Source organism: Pteronotus mesoamericanus, unplaced genomic scaffold (assembly GCF_021234165.1).
Source record: "Pteronotus mesoamericanus isolate MK-2021 breed Mesoamerican mustached bat unplaced genomic scaffold, CSHL_Meso_final scaffold_1066, whole genome shotgun sequence".
Lineage (NCBI taxonomy): Eukaryota > Metazoa > Chordata > Mammalia > Chiroptera > Mormoopidae > Pteronotus > Pteronotus mesoamericanus.
The window spans coordinates 851,730-865,242 of record NW_026555299.1 but is presented as its reverse complement, the minus strand read 5'-3'; the positions used below and the strand labels follow the sequence as shown (position 1 = coordinate 865,242).

Sequence of the window (13,513 nt, the reverse complement as noted above, 5' to 3'; positions counted from 1 at the left end):
AGGTTTACAGTTGTGTGAGAAATACAGTTTATTCTTACATTGTTTTTTGTTAGTTATTTTCCATACAAACAACTATAAAACTACTTTTGCCCTATCCTTCATTAGAAGGATAGAAGGAAAGGGTGGGTTTATTAAAATTGGCAAGTGAGGGGAGAGTGCACGCACAGGGGAGACAGTGACACAGAACCTAGCAGAGAAAAAAAACACATTATTTTCTATGCATTGTCTTCATTGTTATAGTCTCTTAGTTCTTTATTTTTAATTTTTATTCATTGATTTCAGAGAGAGATCAAAGTGGAGGGGGGAACGAGGGAGGGGAGGAGAGATGGGCAGAGACATCGACTTGTTATTCCACGTGTTTACACATTCATTCATTCATTGGTTGCTTCTTATCTGTGCCCTGACCAGGGATAGAACCTGCAACCTTGGTATATCAGGACAGTGTTCTAGCCAACTGAACTACCTGGCCAGGGCCTCGTCTCTCAGTTCTATTAAAACTCTTCTTTAACTGTTCCTATAACTTCTTTGGAAAAGATGACTTCCCTTACAAAGGTCACAGTACCAAGCCATTCAACACACCCCCAAAATTTGGAGCACTGGATAGTGTTCTGGGCAAGAGCACTCAGCTACAAACAAGACAGACAAGGACCCTGAATTCTTGTGGCTCTCTGTCTACTACAAACTCTTTTTTTTTAACTTCTTTTTTTTTTTTAGAACAAACCACTCCTTACATTGTAGCCAATTTTTACCATATGCCTCAAATGTAATTATCATTTATTAAATTATAGAATGGCTTAAGAGCAAGACCCTCTTAGTATCTTTTTTTGGACTCTTGGTTCTCATCAAATATAATTAAACTTCTAACAGCACATGGTGCTGACTGAAATCTGTAGGCTTTTTTTTTGTATCTTTGCTGAGGATACGAGGGAAGAGGTCTATCTTGTAAATCTCGTGTCCACAGTCCATGAGATATGACACATAGTTCTTTCAAAATCACTCTGCAATTAAGATTTTAAATTATTGCACATTATATTGCCAGTCATTTTCAGAAACTACAGTACTTTATATTTTTGGTTAACTATGCCAACAAGAGAAAATAATTTTTGCCTCTAGATCCTGTTATTAAAACTGGTTTCAAACATAACACTTCTACTTGTTCACATTTGCACTGTAGAACAGTTTTCACAGAAAATTACTCTGAATTGGCCACTTGGAAAAATAAGAATATGTGGTGTAGGGGCAAAGCAAATGTCTTATTTACCACCAGTCCTCTGAAACTCCCATCTGCTGGGTTTTTCTGGAAGCAGCTCAGCCTTCCTTCTCCTGTTCGTTTTATAAGCTATAGCAAACAAGTTCTCTATAAACAAGGCCCTCCTAACTTGCTAAGCCATCCTGCAAGGCCTCTGTATACTCTAACAGAAATCCACGGGTCCATGGACAGTCTTCTTCTTTCAGCTTACCCTAGCCAAAACACTAAAGAAAACCGTATATGGTTGGTTAATTTAAACTTAATTTTTGTCAGTCCATTCATTCCCAAGATCAAACGAGATGCTCACATGGGTCTGTCTGTTGAATTGAGAGCTCTCACAAAGGGATACTCAAGATCCAATTTACAAACCGTCCTCATTAAGTCACCGTAACTTATTTTTAAGCCACAAAGTGTGTTTGAGCTGGAATATATAGCTACTATAAAATAACAGATTCTTCCTGCCCCCCGCCACCATATGACCATAGGAACATTCTGGAAGTAGAACATGCACATGACAAAAATTACACATAAAACCCAAACCCTCACCTTTGCTCTGAGGAGGGTTTTGGCTCCTATCCCTTAGGACGTTGATTTCATAGACAGCACCATACTGTTCAAAGAGTTCCCTCAAGTCCTTCTCAGACCAGGTCCTCGGGACCTGGCCCACAAACATCTTAATAGCATCAAGATCCGGTTGGTCTGGGTGGTCCAGGGTGCCGTTCATTTTCTTTGAGCTGCATTAGATAAAATAAAACTAATATGTATTTATGTTGCTTTCCAGAGGGAGTTTTCTTTGCCTTAAAGATCTCAACTACTTCCTGGGATAGTAGGGGGGAAAATTTTACTTCCTTTCCCCCCATTCAGTTTACCGGAGTTCCCTGGTCTTACCACGGCCACCTCCCACCCCCCAATGAGAGTTAGATCCCAAACTAAAGTCACCATTCCAATTAGCATAGCCTGGGTTTTAATTAAGAAATCGAGTGTCATTTATTCCTTGCCTAGCATGAAAATTCTCAGAAGAATTTAAGAGGTAAAGTGCCTAAGGCAAATTTTATTAATTTTAAACGTCCATAAAAAATCACAAAGGACTGTTGATTGTGAGTAAGATTCAGGACTCTGAATGAATACCGTGATAGGAAAAAAGTTTTCTTTCAGCAGCATTAGAACAGAAGCACTTGATTTCCATGGTCTAAGCTAAGGACTGACTAGAATGTTGGTCTCTGTGGCTGTCTCACGTGCTAATCCTGATGCTCTTTGAGTTAGGCCCCAGACCAAAGCAAAACTGTGCCTCTTAAAATCTAAAAAAAAGGCTTATTTTATAAACACAAACAATGATGTCACCATTCTAAGTTTTCATTGTTTCTAAGTTACCCAATTTAATGCTATTTTTCCAACTTTAGCAGTTAATTTCCTTACCAACTGCAACTATTACAGCATCAACAAATTCCTCCAATCCCATCCCACCAAATTTGTAATGCTCATACTTCAACATCTTCATATTACTACCACTGCAACTGCCAATAACCTAGGGGGATTCTTGCAGTATAAATATTTCTACCATGCAAAATAAATCAAAGACCTTCTCTACAGTGTTTTAAGATCTTATCTATATACCAGTAACAACTTAAATTCCAAAGAGCCAGAAAAATTAACTTTTCCATTAGTGTTTGCTGCTTCATCCAGAATCACATTGCATTCAAATTTGCCATGCTTTAATATTCAATCCTAAATAAAATGATAGTTTTCTCAAAGGAAAAACCACAGTTTTACATCACTGCTATCTTGTGAATAGTATCTGAAGACCCTTGAGGATGACGACTCTAGGAAAGCAGCTCAGTCTGTCTTTTAATCCCTAAATCCCTTATAACGAACACCAGCAATGACTATTCTCGTTAGCCTAGCATTAACTCACTATCAGAAGCTGTTAGGACAATACAGACCAACTCTTTGTGGCTCCATCTGTAAAGGTTCCCCATACTCTGGCTCTGAGTCCAGAGCTCCTTGAATGCAGAAACTGTTTTATTTCCTATTCATTCTTGTAGCCACAGCTGGTACAGTATCTGGTTCAAAGGAAGTACCCAATGTGAGATGGGAGAAATTTCTTGTTCTCTCATTCTCAAACAATTCCCCTATTAAGGAACTAACTATGATAAAAATGAGTGCTGTGCATAGAAAGGGACTATATATTAAAAAGCTGCTATTATCTCTTATGATTACCTGATTGTCACAGGATTAATCTGCCTGTAGTAAAGGGTAATGGGAGCCAAATACATGGTGACAGAAGATGATGTGTCTTTGGGTGGTGGGGACACAATGCAATATACAGAGCATGTACCACAGAAATCTGTACTTGAAACCTATAAAATCTTGTTGACTGGTGTCATCCCAATACATTAATTTTTAAAAAATTACATAAATTTTAAAATGCACTATGATGACTGAAACAATGTCCTTCCCTGTAACCTGCTCCCAAAAACTTTAACTACCAAGTTTAATATTTTATAAAATGTAGCTAATCTTGCCCTGGCTGGTGTGGCTCAGTGGACTGAGTACCAGCCTGTGAACCAAATGGTCACCGATTCGATTCCCAGTCAGGGCACATGCTTGGGTTGTGCACCAGGTCCCCAGTTGGGGGCGTGCAACAGACAACTGATCAATGTTTCTCTTCCTCTCTCCCTCCCTTCCCCACTCTCTAAAAATAAATAAAATATTTAAAATATTGCTAGTCTTTAATTATATTTATATTCTAGGGAGGGTTCACATAAATCCTCAATGGTACTCAGAATATGTTTTGATGATAAGGAAGTTGATACCTATTTTTGGGAAGAGTCAGGGTTTTATTAACTTTATTACATGTAACTGCTTTCAGCATGCCCCTTATGTCTGTATTTGTGTGATGTTTCTAAACTTTCTACATCACTGTTCAGTGCAAAAAAGTAAACATAGTCAATACACATTGATTGTGGTTTATCCAAAAGTTCCGAGCAGACTCAACATTCTAGACAAATACCCTTCTTTCTCTCTTTACTCTCCGAATCCTTCTCCATGTCTTCATTCCACCCACTCCATGAGCAACACCCCCATACCACTTCATTAGAGAGAACTGCTGCCCAAAGTGTCCGAGGGCCAAGGGCAATTTTCAAACTTAAGTCTTCAGAAACTTTTATAGCAAGTGGACCAACTAATTTTATAAATGTTCAATCTAACAACAACAAAAAGACAAAAAAATGTAAACTTACACTTTTGTTTTCTACTCAATACTTTTTAGTTATATTGTAAGTTGGGAGGAGGGAGACAGGACACAGTCCTTCATCAGTTTGAGAAGCGCTTCTACAGCACAGCGAATTATCAGGGCAGGCTCTAGATGCTATGGATATCGTGCAACTGGAATTATGCACTGGCTTGTTCCTTCTTCCAATAAATACTGGGTGCTTACTTACACAGGCCAGGCACTGTATTAGATGTTGTTTACATCAGCGAATATGAAAAACATTTCATTGGAGCACATGAAGACAGAGTTAGAAATAAATAAAAGTAACAACATCAGCTAGAGGTAATCTAGAAAAGGGCAAAGCAACCACACATATGCCTATGTATATATAATAAGCAGTCACAGACTTCCTATTATTGTGTCTGAAGAAATGAGTAACAATGCTCTTCCATCTTCAACCTTTCACACACGCTTCTAGTATGTATGTTGTCCTTAGCTGAAAGAAACCACTGCGTAAAAGTAACCTGGGACAAGAAACTGAGAAACCTAATGTGTCATGCCAAGGATCCCACATCGTTCAGGTATGGCATTTACTCAGGAAATCCATTCTCAAATTTGTGCCTAGCTCCCACTGACGAAGAGCCTCTGAGGGTCAGTGATCTTGAATTAGGTGTATTTATTACACCTACTCAAGTGCCAGTGAAATCAGCAGCCCCCTGGAGAACTGTCTACAATATACCTATCATTTCTAAAAGGCAAGTCTGTAAAACTCTTATCTTCTGTGGAGGTTCTGAACTGGGAGTAAGATGAAAGGCAAAGCAGCGTCTGCAGCAGTGAGGGGAGAAGGGAGATCAGAAGGCAGCAAGTGTTTCAGGGGAGAGGCATGGCACCAACCCACCTCTTTCTTTGTTCTGCTTCAGACAGCAGAAGCAGTAATGGCAGCAACTGGCAATCATTAAAAATGAAAAACTGAGAAATCAGGACCAGAGGCTGCCTTGTCTACCTGATTCTTCATGGAACATGCTATAGGAAAATAGAACAGAGAACCAACTTGGAAGAGAAACAGGGAAGGAAAAACAAATAACTTTATTTTCAAAGCACATATCTGTTCAAAATTCCTAAAGTCTCTTCTCTTTCTCCTATTTTTCCTGTCTTCAAACTTCCCAGCACAGGTCCAGCTCAGGGGACACAGGTGATGTCCGGTCCCACTTCTTTCCCATCCCCCTTCCCCAGGTGACTGACCAGGGTTAGCTCATAACCCAACAAGCTGATCCGCTGGCTAGCCAGAAACCTAAGACCATGAACTATGCTTAAAACAGAAAGATAGGCCTTACCGATCAAGTTCCTCTACAGATGCACTGAGGAAGACAAGAGCGACTAGCCACATGTGACTAGTGGCTACTGCACAGGACATTTTTATCAACACAGAAGTTCTATTGCACAGCACTGCTCTAAAGAATCTAGAACTGGTTAACAGAAACAGAGTGGTGAAGTCAGAAGTGGAAATGGTTCAACTAGCGATAGTGTGAGTTAAGTTGACAAGGTAAAAGGGCAAGTGGCAAGAGATAACAAAAGGCTACATATTGTGTGATTCCACTTACATGAAATATCCAAAATAGGCCAATCTACAGGGGCAGAAAGTGGGCAAGCGGCTGCCCAGAGAATGGGGACTGGGGGTAGGAGAGAAGGGAGTGAATGATTGCTAATGGGCACAGGGTTTCTTTTTAGGGTGATGAAAATGTTCCGGGCCCTGGCCAGGTAGCTCAGTTGGTTAGAGCGTCGCCCCTGATATGCCAAGATTGTGGGTTCAATCTCTGGTCAGGGTACACAGAAGCAACCAATGAATGCACAAATTAGTGGAATAACAAATCGATGTTTTTCCCCACTCTCTCAAATCAATAAATTTTTTAAAGTGTTTTTAAAAAAGAAAAAACGTGTTCTGAAATTAGCGGTGATAGTTGTGGATATAGTAAAAATCACTGAATCGTGCACTGTAAAAAGGTAAATTTTGTTAGGTGAATTATGTCCCAGTGAAAGAGAAAGAGAGAGAAAGGGAGTTAGGAATCAGAAGACAAGCTAGAAGGGTGGGGGCAAGGCAAAGAAAGCCATGTTGTAACCAAAGTTATAAGGCAGATGAAGAGTAGAAGCAGCAGCACATGTAGAAAGCAGAACAGGTTTCCTGAGTCAGAAAAATAGTTTTCAGGCCTTCCAGCTGTGGAGTTCCTGATTACACGACAGTCCAGTCAGTCCACAAGGGTCCTTACAAAAACACCCATAAATACTACTTTCACATGTTTAAAAATCATTTCCAAAACCTTTCATTACTCGCTTTTTCCCCTCTCTCTTCCTTACCTGCTGACTTCTATTTGTTAATTTGTAAACAGAAGAATTCCAGATACTTACCAATCTCTCCGCTTCCCAGCAGGCATACGTACTTTTTTGCATCCCAAACTGCAGCCACCACCCACCCCCACCAACAGGCCCTGCTGGCTTACACACTGTGCAATGGGAAAAGTGGCCCAGAAGAACATCAGGATAAAAAGGGCCCTGAGTTACTCACCAGCTGTTCTCTAGTGAGAACAAGATGGAATGTGTCTATGCTGGAAGGAAGGAATTTTCATTTGGATGAAGGCAGCTCTTCCTATGTTAGTTGGAAAAAGCTATCAATAAAGGTTTAAAAATCACCACTCAACAATAGAACAGCGAACAGTCTGCTTGGGAAGGTCTTCAACCTTCTTCCCCAAGGAATGGAGATAATGTCCAGAGCACCTATCTCTCTAATCATCTCTAATTATTAAAAAACCTCACAGGACTTATCGTTCATTCAACTGTATCTTCCAAGCTCCTACAATGTGCCAGATACTACACACTCTAAGGGTCTATTCCAGTGGACTGGACAACTCCTGCCCTGGAGGCAGTGGCACAGAACAACTGGAAGGACACAACCACAATACCTAACAAATGAATGAACGTTCTGTGGGAAAAAGCAGGTAATACAGTTTCTTTTGTTTGGAGGAGGGGAGAGGTGTGCAGGAATGGAAGCCAAATGGACTAAGCAGCTGGGAGAGTGCTCCATAGGGCAGGGCTCTGAAAGGCTAAAAGGCGAGAAGGACATGGTCAAGACTCAGAAGGCAGAGGGGACTGGCTAGGAAGGTGGAAAAAGCACTTAAGAAAGTTAAAAGGTTGAGTATAAAAACATTTAAAATATCAGGAAAAAAGAGAAAATACGTATATGAGAAAATTGATGCAAATAAAAAGATAGCTGGAGAGAACTGTTAAGGGGCTTTCAATGTTATACTGAAAGGGTTGGACTTTATCCCAAGAGTTTGTCTTTTAAGAGACACCTGGTAATGCGATGAAATAAAGTGAGAAAATATGAAGACAGGGAAGCTCTTGTAAAAACTAGCTCTAAGATTAAGAACTAGTCTTAAGCAATGCTGAGAAATATTGGCAGAGGGGTGCGAATCCACTAAACTTGGAGATCACTCCATCGAGGATATGAGGCAGAGGAAGACTCCTGGATTCTAGTGCAGACAGTATGAGGGACTGTTTTCGCATGGGGGAACCTTCAAATAAAGATATTCAGTGAAGAGTTTTTAAAATCAAGCCATAAAGTTCAGGGGATACTTACAGGATACATACAGAGATGTGAGAATCAGAAAAGCACATTAGTGCTCCCTTTAGCAGTGGGAGAGCTGAAAGACAAGACCTAAGATACAACCCTTGGAGAACATCCATGTCTCACGGTACAAGCCAAGTAAGAGGAGCTGGTGGAAGCTGAAGCGTGGTCAGAGTAGAATCAAGGACACTGTTACAAGAGGGAACAGGAACTAGGGCTCAGGGCCCTGGGCTCTTCCACAGCTCCTCCACAAATTCTGCAGTGAGAAATTTTGAAATAAGATACACTGCTAGATGACATTCTCAGGCAGTATCACTTCAGAGAGAAAACCACTAATGTCAAGCTTCCTGCTACAGCAGCACAAGGATAAAGGGGCTTAGAATCCAAGAAAGAGGTGGCAAGCACACACCATTCTCAGAACTTTCTTCTCTTCAACTCCGTGGTGTGTATTTTGGTATATGGTGTCTACCTGGGCCTGAGGACTTGCAATAACGAGCAGAACTGATGGGTAACTCTGCTCAAAGACACCCGAGGCCTGATTTAGGGGGCAAAAATAAAGAGTCTATCATTAAACTTGCACTGTAGGCCCAAGGTTGACACCAACTCTCCTCTGGTAAGCCAGTTTTAGCCCCTCTCAACTGAGTTTCTCGTCTGTAAAATAGGGGCAATAGCCTATGCCCAATTAACCTCAAAAAGCTTTTGTGAAGCTGGATGACTAAAACAGATGCCAATGCCCTTGCGGGGGGGCGGATTACTTAACAGTCTACTCCCTGATTACCTCTATTCAGAATGACCTATATTTGGTCCATGAGTTATCAAACTCTAGTGTGCATTTACACTACATGGGACATTATTAAAAACAGATTCTTAGTCCCTATTCCAGCATAAGGATCTCTGGGCATGGGCCCAGGAATCGGCACTTTTCTGCTCCAGGTAACTTTCATGCAGTATTACATGGTAGAGACTTCATGGGATACTGAATCAGTCCCACCACTTAAAGATGAGAAAACAGACTGAGGAAAAAGGCTCGATCTAAGGGCTGAACAATAGGCTGTGGCAAAGCATAGAGAGAAAGTGTTGCAATGAATGATAATTTGAGCCACAAAGTCTTATTTCTAGGGATCATATATCTGGTGCACAGGAATAGCTTTTATTATGCAATAAGTCTTTATGATGGCATTATGATTTCACCTGTTATCTGCTAAAATAGAATTTCAGCAGTAAAGAACTCTCATAAAAAGACATCTACATTACTGTTATTTTGGAAACTAGAGGGAAGGCATAGGATCTTCTTCAAACAAGCAAGCCGGGTAACTTTGAGGGCCACCAAACTATTCCGTGAAGAGGTGCTCAGAATCTGCTATTATCCCCACTGTTACACCCCATCCCGGGCAAGTCTGATTTGCACATCGCTGTCTAAACTCAAAGACTTGCAACTACCATCTGTTATCTAGGGAATATTCTACCATTTAATATTCTTGGCTTTGAATAACCTAAGACTCATTTACTTGAGCTTCCAAAATACTCTGAAGCCTGGTTAAGCTAACGGAAATCAGGAGTTAGAAATGTCCCCTCCACAAAGCCCAGAATTCAGGTTCCCTGCAGCTGTAACTCTGGGCCAGGTTAGCGCTGGGGTTCTGCACAATAGCAGCGTCACTTCTTGAACAGCACAGCAAACTGATGAGGCTTCTCATTCCCACGTTCAAAATTTATTTGGACAAACTGCCAAACAAGGCTGGTCTAATTTGGGGGAAGAAGCATCTGATACTTCCCAAATTGTGTACCATGTTGCATTCTCAATCAGATTGGGGGGAAAAAAATCAAAATTCAGAATTACAGCTTAGATGTCAATATAGCATTCTGCATGTACTACTAAATACACACTCTATGATATGAATTTACCGGTCTCCTCTGTGGTAAGTCTAAGAATTTGATCATTAAAAATAAGTAACTTCCCTAAATACCATTTGAATTACATACCCAACCCAAAGTAATAAAACTATAGTGTTAAAAAAAATACCTTGGAACCTATCATATGGGAAAACACTACAGCTTGAATGGACACTTGAGGTGATGTTGCTGGTCATATATCAAATGTACCCTCTCATGTAAAGAACTTCACTGTAGCCTTGAAGAAAGAAATCAGCAGTAACGAGACAGAATAGGACTCTACTAGAAAACAATAATAGTGTGAATTTGGCTTCCTCACCCAATTTTTTTCTTCATTTAAGGAAAGTTTCATTAAATAACAAAGAAAACAACCCAGTTCCTCTGCTTATGATAAAAAAAAAAATTAGACAACAAAAATACTTACACGGGACTGGAATTCAAAGAGCAATGATCCACCATCATTTCTGGAAGGAAATCCAACTTAAACGCAGCCATCACCTCACTCTCCCCTTCAGAAGTCAATGATATTAACTTGCTGCACTTGTCTGATCCACAAATACACACAGCTTTAGCTTCCTGGGCCCCACAAAAAACACAAAGTGGAAACAGGAGCTCAGGGAAACCAGCAGTAAGTGCCACAGGAACAGGCAGGAATGGGGAAGGGAAAGGGAATAATGGATTAAAAGGGGGATGTGACCATGTGAGGGGAGGCTCAGCCCAGCACACAATGAAAGTGCTGATGCACCAGGCTTGTTTTGTGTGATTTTCCCTGGCGAAGCAGTACTATGTGCGCTGTCAGATAAATAGAGTGTCAAATCCATGAAGAGAGCAGTGGCTAACAGAGCAGAAGAAACACAAACTTGTTTCACATCTTCCAAACTCCTCTCCCTACACATCAGTTTTTGAGGATGCCCCATATCTGATAATACCTGAAGGGCGGGGGTGGGGGTGGGGAGACTCACCTTCTCATCTTATGTGGTCTGCAAATGTTTTTGAAAAGAAGAACTGGGCCCTGCCTGTTGTGGCTCAGGGGACTGAGCGCTGGCCTGCAAACCAAAAGGTCACCTGTTCGATTCCTAGCCAGGGAACATGCCTGGGTTGCGGGCCAGGTCCCCCGTTGGGGGTGTGCAAGAGGCAACCTATCACCGTATCTCTCATACATCCATGTTTCTCTCCCCCTCTTTCTCCCTCTCCTCCCCCTGAAAATAAATAAAATCTTCGAAAAAGAAAAGAAAAGAAGAAGTAAGTCGTTAGCCTTGGTCTGAACTTAGTTTCCATGTGCCAAAGACAGTAACTAGCACAGTGATTGGGTCCAAACTGACCTCAGAAGAGTGGGAAAGGACCACTGGTTCAGATCACCAGAAGCCAGCCAGAGGCTGGCAGAAGAGGTGGTCACCAGACACTTACTGCTCACATACTACTACCTGTATTGGGCTGCTTTCTTGATAGGGTTGACAGTACAGTGTACTTCCTCATCACAGTGAAGAACTTTAAAAACTGCTGCTTCAGTGACATTCCTTAGGAGGCACAAGGCAAACCTTCTTTACTAACTCTGAATCTTAATTTGCCAGAGAATTTAAAAAGGTAAAAATGAAAATGGCATTGTACTATTCTGCCTCATGACAGAGTACTAGGAAATAATGTCTTTTCAGTTGTTTGACCTTTCTATAAATGAAAAAGAACTGGGGCCTGCTGGGGACAAACACTCAAACTCGTAACGAAGGATAGAGAAATGTAGATTAAGCCTCTTCATTCTCTGTCCTCCTTTAAACTTGCTAAAACCAGGATTAATGAATGCACACATAAAAATTCTATTGTGGGTGAGCGGCAGAGATGGATATACTTAGCAGTCGAGGCAGATGTGGTGCTCCCGTTCTCAATTTAGCTCCACATCCCTCCCAACAACAAATGGTGGCATTTCAATATTTAGGCGATGAGTCTAAAACTGCATCTCTGAAGGCTCCCAAATTTCACAGCCCTTCTTTCCATATTTATCATTAGGGCTGCCTTACCTCAAAAATTTCACTTCACTCAAGCTCAGTTAACAACACAGGGGACTTTGAAAAAAAGAAGTTATGTTCAGCCTGTAAAGAAGTAAATGAATGAACTCCTAAATGTGTGGACTTACTTTAAAAAAAAAAAAAATACTGAAAGGCAGCATGTCATGGTACAGGCCTAAATACTGTAGTCTGTGTAACAATGGCTGACATCTGCCCTGCATTTGACCCAGGAATGCAGAAACTGACCATCCAAAATTTAAAACTGTAATAGCAGTTAACTGTTTTTCTCTTTTGTCAGAAACCCTGGCTCATTTGATCTACTGCTTCAGAGACAGAAGTGGCAGGAGCTCTCTTCCATCCTATAAGAGAAGGATGTAAAAACAAGTTGCAAGTGAGAGGAGACTGTGCAACTCAATACACAGTTCACTGAGCCCTGATTCTGCCAGACAGGCAGAGGATGATAACCAAAGCTGGGACTGGTTAAGTAACCGGTTAGGTTTGTCCTAGTTTCTCCTGTGTACCCTGGAGCTGATCACATCCTTCTTCCCACAGGAAGATACCTGATCAAGGAGTAAGTTTGTCAATTCAGTTAACTAAATTAGATTTTTTTAGTTCAAGAATTCCTTTAGAAAGGAATCACTCGGTATTGTTATGCTTTTATTGTTCAGTAAAAATACATGGTTTTTAATTACATCTCTATTTCAATCAGAATCACATCTATAATCAGAGAGTACTTAAATGTGGGAGACTTCACTGAGTAGCTGGGCACTGCTCAGTGTATAAAACAATGTGCACTCCTGACAGTAATTTTTACCATGACAAACGTGAGACGTACTTATTCAGAGTAATGTTTTACAATCTATTTTACAATATATAAAGCAACACCGCTTTAAAAACCTACAGAATGGAAATGTTATTACAGGAAGGAGAATGCTTCTCCTTAGGCAGGTCACAAGAGTTATCTCAGTATAATTAAATCCAACATGCTTATGGGGGAAAAAACAACACAGAAATTAATCACTAGTCACTCAATTTTAGGAAAGGGTTACGAAGTTAAATGATGTTGAAAACAATTATGAGTATACAAAATGCAGGTGTTAAAATTAAAAAGTAGGATTAAAAGTTATTCACAAAAAATGCCCATAAGTTGTTTTTAATTTCTAAATCGGAAACACATTCCAGGCTTTCCCCACAAAAGATGTGTTAGAAATAAACAGTTGGCAGGAAGGGTTATAACCAAGGGCCCACTGCAAAAGAAGGCCTCAACGTTCCCTCAGTCCTTTTTTACCACTTGTCTTCATTATGAACTTATTATACGCATGGGTCCCTCTTCCTTCTTTGGTTGTCTGTCTTGGTTATCTTTGCTTTGAATATTCTACACTTCTTTTCTAAGAGTAACAATTCAAAGCTCAATTATGTGAAAGTAGACAGAAGTAATCAGTCTGCTGTAACATTAAAAACCTAAATCATAAAAAATTATGGGTAGATAAGGGGAACTCTCAAAATAGCAGCGTACCCTGCATTTAGAATATCTGAATGGTATA

At 40.5% G+C, this 13,513-nt stretch overlaps 1 protein-coding gene across 11 annotated transcripts in view; it reads right to left on the bottom strand.

Annotated features, from left to right (window-relative positions):
* The window catches only part of CELF1 (CUGBP Elav-like family member 1), a 69,507-nt gene that overhangs the window by 20,341 nt on the left and 35,653 nt on the right, over positions 1-13,513 (bottom strand). For 4 of the 11 annotated variants that reach the window (XM_054586982.1, XM_054586980.1, XM_054586983.1 and 1 more), the window contains one exon: positions 1,796-1,983. In XM_054586982.1, coding sequence (XP_054442957.1) covers positions 1,796-1,973 — 178 coding nt within the window. In that variant the 5' untranslated portion in view covers positions 1,974-1,983. Of the gene's footprint in view, positions 1-1,795; positions 1,984-5,358; positions 5,904-7,020; positions 7,987-10,393; positions 10,546-10,931; positions 11,236-13,513 lie in introns of those variants that run through there. The other 7 variants (XM_054586973.1, XM_054586976.1, XM_054586977.1 and 4 more) reach the window with 5 other exon arrangements.